Here is a 7,316-nt window from a genome sequence, read left to right on the forward strand (position 1 = left end):
TTGGACTTCAAAGGGATTTCTGCCTAGCTGCATGCAGAAAAATACACTTAAAAACCTGATGAGTTTAGTTGTAAAATTTCAAGGTGAAATAATCAATAGGTTGTGGATTATTCATGACCCAAAGGATTTTGAGCAGATATGTATATTCCTTTTTAAACGTAACAGCTTCCAAATTATTTTGCATATATGAAAAAAAAAAAAAAAAATATATATATATAAGTAGGGGTGGAACGGTTCACGAAATCCATGGTTCGGTTCACGGTTTCGTGGTCACGGTTTTCGGTTCGGTATATGTTTAGTGTTACACCGAAAATAATTTTTTTTATAAAAATTAATAAAAAAAAATTTATTAATGAAATTAATGAAAAAATTCCAAAAAATTTATGAATTGTAATTATTTTTAATGATTCGCGGAAACCCTGGATCATATCCGCATGTTTTGCTGCTTTGAATTTAATCATCTGGCGCATGCCCTCTACGATCTCCAAGGAACTCAGAGCGGAGCGGACGGGAGCCACAGTGGAGGCTGTAGGCTTTGCTCTGTCTAGGCGGTCTGGAGCGCAGCAGGGGCGGAGCGGAGGGGAGCATGACGGAGTATGTGGGATTTCGGGGTTAGCATGACATGTTGGTCATGTTGCTGTTAGCATAAACAAAATGTGTTGCACAATGCTTGCACACTGTTGCACTTTTATCCACAACTTTCTTTCCGCCGTCATCGTAGGTCACTCTAAATGTAAAATGGTCCCATACAGCAGACCTAGAAAGTGCTGCTGGCGCGTCTTCCAACTCCTGTTCTTTCCCACTCACCATACCCACACAATTCTCCACAACAACTGATTTTTTTTCTGCTACACCCTGCTATGCTGCTTGGCTTCTTCTTGTTTACTACTGGTGGTTGGCTTCACCTATGAGAAAATGGAGCAGCACATGAACCGAACGCAACACACACGAACCGAACCGAGACAGTCAAACCGAACGGTTCGGACGGTTTTCATAAACCGTTCCATCCCTGATAGATGGATAGATAGATGGATGGATGGATAGATAGATAGATGGATAGATAGATAGATGGATAGATAGATAGATAGATGGATAGATAGAGCGGTTAATGTCGCTGTGTCACGTCTGCTTGCTTGAGTGAGGCTTCACTTTTTCACTTTTCACAAACAAGTTTGCACTTTTAAAACAGTTTTGTTCACATCTCAAGTTTAAACTGTCTGATTTACAAGTTTGCAGTTTGTGTTTAATGTGACAGGAAAAAATAAAATACATGAGTATTTTGAAATACAGTTGAACCACTTTCATTATTGTAAAAACAGATCGAATCGAAATTAATCGATTTAGAACTGTATAAATCAAAATTGAATCGACTCAGGACTTTGACGAAAATACCCAGCCCTACTGCCCTTAGAGTCTGTGCTGGGTACCATTTTTTGTAGAACATAGAGGGCTAAAACATAAAACATCCTTAAAGTATCTTTTTTTTTCATTTGTAACACAATAGTACTTTTTAAAAGCAGGTTCTGTTCACCACATGTGTCAGATTTGACTTGCTAATGTCAGTTAAGTTTATTTAAAGTCTTGCCATATGAAGGACATGACAGGAAGTATTGTATATGCAACTCCTCCATCAGCCTGTCTTTGTAAGTTATGAGCGGTTTCCAGGCTTCTTGCTGACGCTCATCAAACCATCTCTTAAACAGCTGTATAAGCTCTGAAGTACTGCAATACTGCTGTATTTGATAACTCAAATAAGTGATCAAGGTTTTATGGGTGTTTAGTTGTTGAAGGACTGGTGACTATTAATCTGTTTTTTGTTTTCTCTTCCCTTAGATCACAGCTCAGTGCTTAGATCCTACATGAGGGGAGAGGTTCTATCCAGGGAATCCCAGTCCATCATGTTGGCCTGCTTTCTGGTGTACCGCTCCATCCCGTGCTTCAAAAACACAAACACACATCTGCAGGGTAAGACACACTTATGTAGGAAGGAAACTCACAGGGTTTATATTTATAAATAAAAGCCTCAACAAACCTTAAATGGATTTACAGACTGGTGACTAGGAGCTTTCTATGCATATTTAAAATCAGAAACGAAAATTCATAATCAATTGTCACAAATCTGCAGCTCCAGTGTTTATTTTCTAATACCTTAGTGCAAGGATGCTCAAGTGCGGTCCTGGAGAACTACTGTCCGGCAACTTATATATCCCTTTCACACTGGCTGAAAAACTTGTTTAAACTTGGGGGAAAATTGACTTTTAGTGGCAGTAGGAACAGCTCACTGACCCGGGTCAAACGACTCGGCAAGCGGCTCAGGTTAAAATCGCCTTCAAACGTTTCGGCTCCGATCAGTATACAGTGGGAACATCAGACCCAGGTCAACCCACTAATTAAGTGATACATTTAAGCACAAGGTATTGACGTCATCTAACAAGCCTAAACAACTCTGCTTACAATGTTGCACACCTACTATTTCCATTCCTTACAGGTTGCTCTCCATTGTTTACTTCCCTGATTTCACTGGTGACAACATCAACTTTAACCCTGTGGGATGGCGTCACCAGACACACAGCAGTAGGGAAAAGAGGCCATACAGCTTGCCAGCAGCGGGTCAGACCTGGCCTTTTTTGCCAATGGGAAGGAAGCCGAAAGCTGATTATAGCTGGTCGCCCCATTTTTGAAAAACCTGCATTAACCCGCTTATTTGATTGAGTCTTTAGATGCATCTTTCCTCCGACAGAGCTGCATCAAATCTGTGAACCCTTCTGTCTGAACTTAATGATTGCTCAGGGAATTAGATTCAGGTGTTTTGTAGAAGAGATGAATCTAAAACATGCAAGATAGTAGCTTTCAAAGATGATGCAAAAGGTTAACTAAAATATATATGTGTGTATATATATATATATATATATATATATATATATATATATATATATATATATATATATATATATATATAAATATAAATGTTTCTTACATGATCCTACTAGCTGTGCTAATAAGTTTCATTAGCCAAAAAAAAAGCAAAAACTGTTTTAGAAAGTACCTTTCAGCTGCCGTGACTGTACTATCCTGTCATTTTTCCCTGCAGGCTGCAGCTCTTTAGCAGATTTATTATTGCGTAGCAGCCGGCTGGGCATCCCTCTGAGAGACCTGTTGAGACTGGTACCCATCCTTCTGAGTCCTGCATCTGGATCACAGTCACTGCTGTTTCCTCTGCAAGCATTTTCATCCTGATGGTTCACAGCCAGTCCGTTTGAATCTATGGGAAGCAGTTGAGGTTTGTGCTGTAAGACGAGGTGGGAAAAACAGCAGCTGACGTGTACTGCAAGTGTCCAGCTGCGACGCCTGAAGTGTTAAAGTGGAGAAAAAAAATGGACAACAGACTTTGTTTCATGGACAACCTCTGCTAACTTTAACAACTAATGTTATTTTTTATACGCTGGTTTTGTATGTAGAATTTTTTACAGCATAACAGGTAAAACTGCAGTTCTCCTGCAGTGTATGTGCCAATTTTGTGGTGCAACTAATCTATTGTGGAACTGGGTGAGTTGTTCAGGGGTCCAGGAGCAGCAGCTTTGAACTAAGAAGATCATAAATGAACCGAAAACCAAAAGTAAAGCATGACAATAAAAGAGAAAAATACCTGTAAATATTGTGGTTTCTTCGTGTGTCTGTTTTATTCATTCTCAGTTTCCTATCACATTTTGTTTATTTAGCACAGATGGCTCTGCAGCGTTGGCAGCATTTCATCCCTGTGGTCAAGATAAAGGCGTCTTTGAAGTTATTCAGAGATGAAAACATCTTGTTGTGTTGTTTGGGGTGGTTCCCCACATGAAACGATTCCCCTCCACTTCCAAAGCAAAAACGCAAGTCTATAGTCACTGGTTATTTTGGGAAAAAGCTGACTTTGAGCTTCATGCTGTCGTCTCGTGTCTCCAAACAAGGATGCCTTTCAGCCTAAAGACTTTAAAATTTCCTTTATATCAGTATGATTAAAACTTCCAGTAAAAGATTATATTTTTGGATATTAACACACAGCCTTGTTATTTGGTGTCATTAAAACCTTATTCGGTGCTTTCAACATGGGAGGTACTGTAGAGAATTAACATTGGAATCTATAAATGCAAAGCCTTTAAAACTACTATATAAAAAGTCCAACAAACACAATCAGAGGATCACAACACAGGCCTTCAGTGGTAACAGAAATTATTTTCTTCAGTGATGAAAACAAAAAGTCCAAACAGTACAGGAAGTACTGTTTGGACTCATGGAGCACATTCCAGCACTTTCTGATACTATCAAATATTTTTTTTGTCTCATGAGAGGGCTTTGGGGGGAAGGCAAAGAGCGACGTAATTGTTGCTTATTGTAAATGCCTGCAGCCTGGCTTTAAAAGAGGAATTCCCATCACTGTTAATTTATGATGTTGTTATAGATCAACTACATGGTTAAGATAAGAGGTTCTCTTCCTTCAGGATCTAAATATTCAGGTGCTGAAAGGTTCTTTATCCTAAAAAGTTACCTTTCTTAATACCTTATCCCATGACGTTGATGTGGTTAATTGTTTGGCAATTTTGTGTCTCTTTAAAGATTTACAGAGTTTTCATAAAAAATTAGTAATCGAGCTGAACAAGTACTCAAAAAGTCAAGGTAGTCAAAAAATAAAAGCGTCCCTAAAGTGCTCTACTTTTCATCCTTTGCCTCATTTCCAATTGTTGGATTTTGTTGTTTATTTTATGGTTAAGGTTAAAAACAATGTAACTAAAAACCAAATCAAGGAATAGTGATTTTTAATTAAACTTCTGTTTAAACAGAATTTCCCAAAAATCATATGGATCCCAGTACATAAAACAAATGGAAGCTCTTCAGTTCTGATGCTCTGCTGAGCAGGAAATCCTGATATGGTTGCTGTATGGGAAGGGTTTGCTGTGGATGTGGGTGTGCTTAGAGTCTTGGATCGCTTTACCAACAGCTTGGAGAACATTCCGGAGCAAATGGAAAACATCCGAACAACCAAGTGGTTTACAGCCTCATCCCAGTGCTGCCTTGCATAGAGCAGCTCTTTATCCCTGTAGGAACATTATTTTATTATTGCTTATTTTTAACCTTATTGAACCATAATTGCTGCTAACTGTATGAATAAAAAGCTGCTGCTAGGTTCACTTTATTGTGATTTCTAAGAAGTATTCTTTCCATCTATCTTCTTCTGGTGTGGAAGTTTATTCTTGCAGTTCACCCAGACACCATGTGGCGCTTTCATTTAGCTGGTCCACCCATGTTTAGACACTATTGTGTTTGTGGCCGCGTGAGAAGGGTTTTATGAAGTGTTAAATTAATGCCGGAAAAGGCATCAAGTGCAGATTCACATGATTTTAAAGCATTAAAAGAAGAGATTCAGAGCTCCAGGGGTGTGGATTATTTTTTTTTTCAGTTTGGCACAAGGAGACATTTCTGGGTTTTTTTTGTTGTGTCTTACTTCCTGGCTTTTGTCATCACTCAGAATTGTTTAGGCGCAGGCCTGACACGGTACTTGACTCTATCTAAACAACAATGCCTTGTGTTCTTTCATCACTGCAGGGTCTGTTTTCTGCTAAGACCTTGAACACACCAACATGTAAGTTTGTCAGATATTTGCTTCGAGTACAGGGGTCCTTTTATGTACATTCTGAATTGGCCTTGCTGGTTTTAAAGTATCTGCAATTTTCAAGTTGATAGCTAAACTGCATCAGAGCATACACTGATTGATTTATGATTGCCACCAACAGTGCTAACAATGTTGGGGAGAATGGATTTAATAGCTTGATTTGCCATAAGGCCTAAAAAAATCCAATTTACAAGCCTTCACATAAAAATAAATCAAGGTTAATTTAGGTTTGCTTTTAATGATATGTCCATTTACAGAGCAGTGATTCGTCCTGGGCAAAAGGTTAATGCTGTCCTCCAAGTCCAAGGGTTTAAATCATGAAAAATAAGCCAGGAAAAGAATTTGAGAAGATGTGCTGTTACAACAAATGAAAGACTTGACCAGAACATCGTCAAAACTGCAGCTTTTGTAAGGACTTCCTGGTCCTCTGTGCTCAACATAGAATGTAATTTAGGAAAAGGACCAACTGTGAATCTGGTTGCTAATTGAGACGTTGGGATTGAGAAGGCCCAAAATACAAATGACTAGCCCAAACTGATAGATTACTTCTGGGTCTGAGAGACAATTTTCTGAAAAATGTTTATTTCCCTAGATACTGAACAAATAAATAACCAGAGGGGTGTTCTGAGTCTGATCGATCGACACATCCCCTTGCATCTTACAGGACTAAGCTTGAAAGAATGTTGATCTATTAGGCCGTATGTAATTTTTTTTTTTTACCTCATTTGTACTGTGATTGTCTAAAACCATACACAATGCACCTATTACTTTTTGAGATGTGCCTCAAAGAAAAACTTTGGTTAACATCTAGCAGCACAACATTGATATTTAAACCTTAATAACTTCTTGGGTAAACAAAGGCTGACATTTTTCACAATATTGTCAGAAAGGGGAGAGTTGGCCTATTTGTTAGAGCAGTGTGCTTGTGCCCCCACAGCGTGCATTCTGGGTTCCTGAGCAAGACCCTTAACCCCACACTGCTCCCCGGGCGCCGCACAATGGCAACCCATTGCTCCCCAAGGGGATGTGTTAAATGCAGAGAGTGAATTTCACCATTGTGGAAAAATAAAGGGATTTACTTTTTTTTATTATTTACAAAGCTATTATTATTTACCAGAGCTTAGATTAGTACACTAGTTTTATCAGTCATAGTGCAGTGCTGCTCATCTGCCTCCAGCTTCACACCTACTCACAGACTCAGCTCTGCAACTGTCTCCCCCTTGCAGCTCGAAGGCATGGTTTTACTGTAAATCTGTTCCACCTGGGTCTTTCAAGACTTTCTGACATTCTATGGTGTCTCTGGTCAGACATGCATATTGCATAAAAATACTTTTCTTATCTATAAAAAAAAATTGCTAGCTTTCTTTAAAAAATGTGTTCAATGCACACAAAACTACTTAGACCATTATCTATTTCTATACAAAATACCTATCTTTACATATCTTTCACTGTGCTGAACCAGGTTATATATAAAGCCTGCAAAGGCTTGTCTCTAACCATATGAACATTACATTGGGTCCACCAAGTGTGTCACCGCAAAAAGTTTCTGAGGCTTCCAGTGTGTTGCTGCGTATAAAGTGGCCTGATAATATAGCTGTGGTTTCCTGGAAACACATGCTGTTCCAGTCAATGTATTTTAGCAAATATTCAAGGGAAATGTCACATGATA

At 38.8% G+C, this 7,316-nt stretch overlaps 1 protein-coding gene across 1 annotated transcript in view; it reads left to right on the forward strand.

The window, feature by feature from the left end:
• anapc1 (anaphase promoting complex subunit 1) overlaps nucleotides 1-3,653 on the forward strand; it is a 69,776-nt gene extending 66,123 nt beyond the window's left edge. The window contains 2 exon segments of the mRNA XM_038295718.1: nucleotides 1,834-1,965; nucleotides 3,092-3,653. Of these exon segments, the coding sequence (XP_038151646.1) occupies nucleotides 1,834-1,965; nucleotides 3,092-3,237 (278 nt within the window). The 3' untranslated portion in view covers nucleotides 3,238-3,653.
• The last annotated feature ends 3,663 nt before the right edge of the window (nucleotides 3,654-7,316 follow it).

This window comes from Cyprinodon tularosa, unplaced genomic scaffold, assembly GCF_016077235.1.
Source record: "Cyprinodon tularosa strain WSP-4 unplaced genomic scaffold, ASM1607723v1 ctg359, whole genome shotgun sequence".
NCBI classification, from domain to species: domain Eukaryota; kingdom Metazoa; phylum Chordata; class Actinopteri; order Cyprinodontiformes; family Cyprinodontidae; genus Cyprinodon; species Cyprinodon tularosa.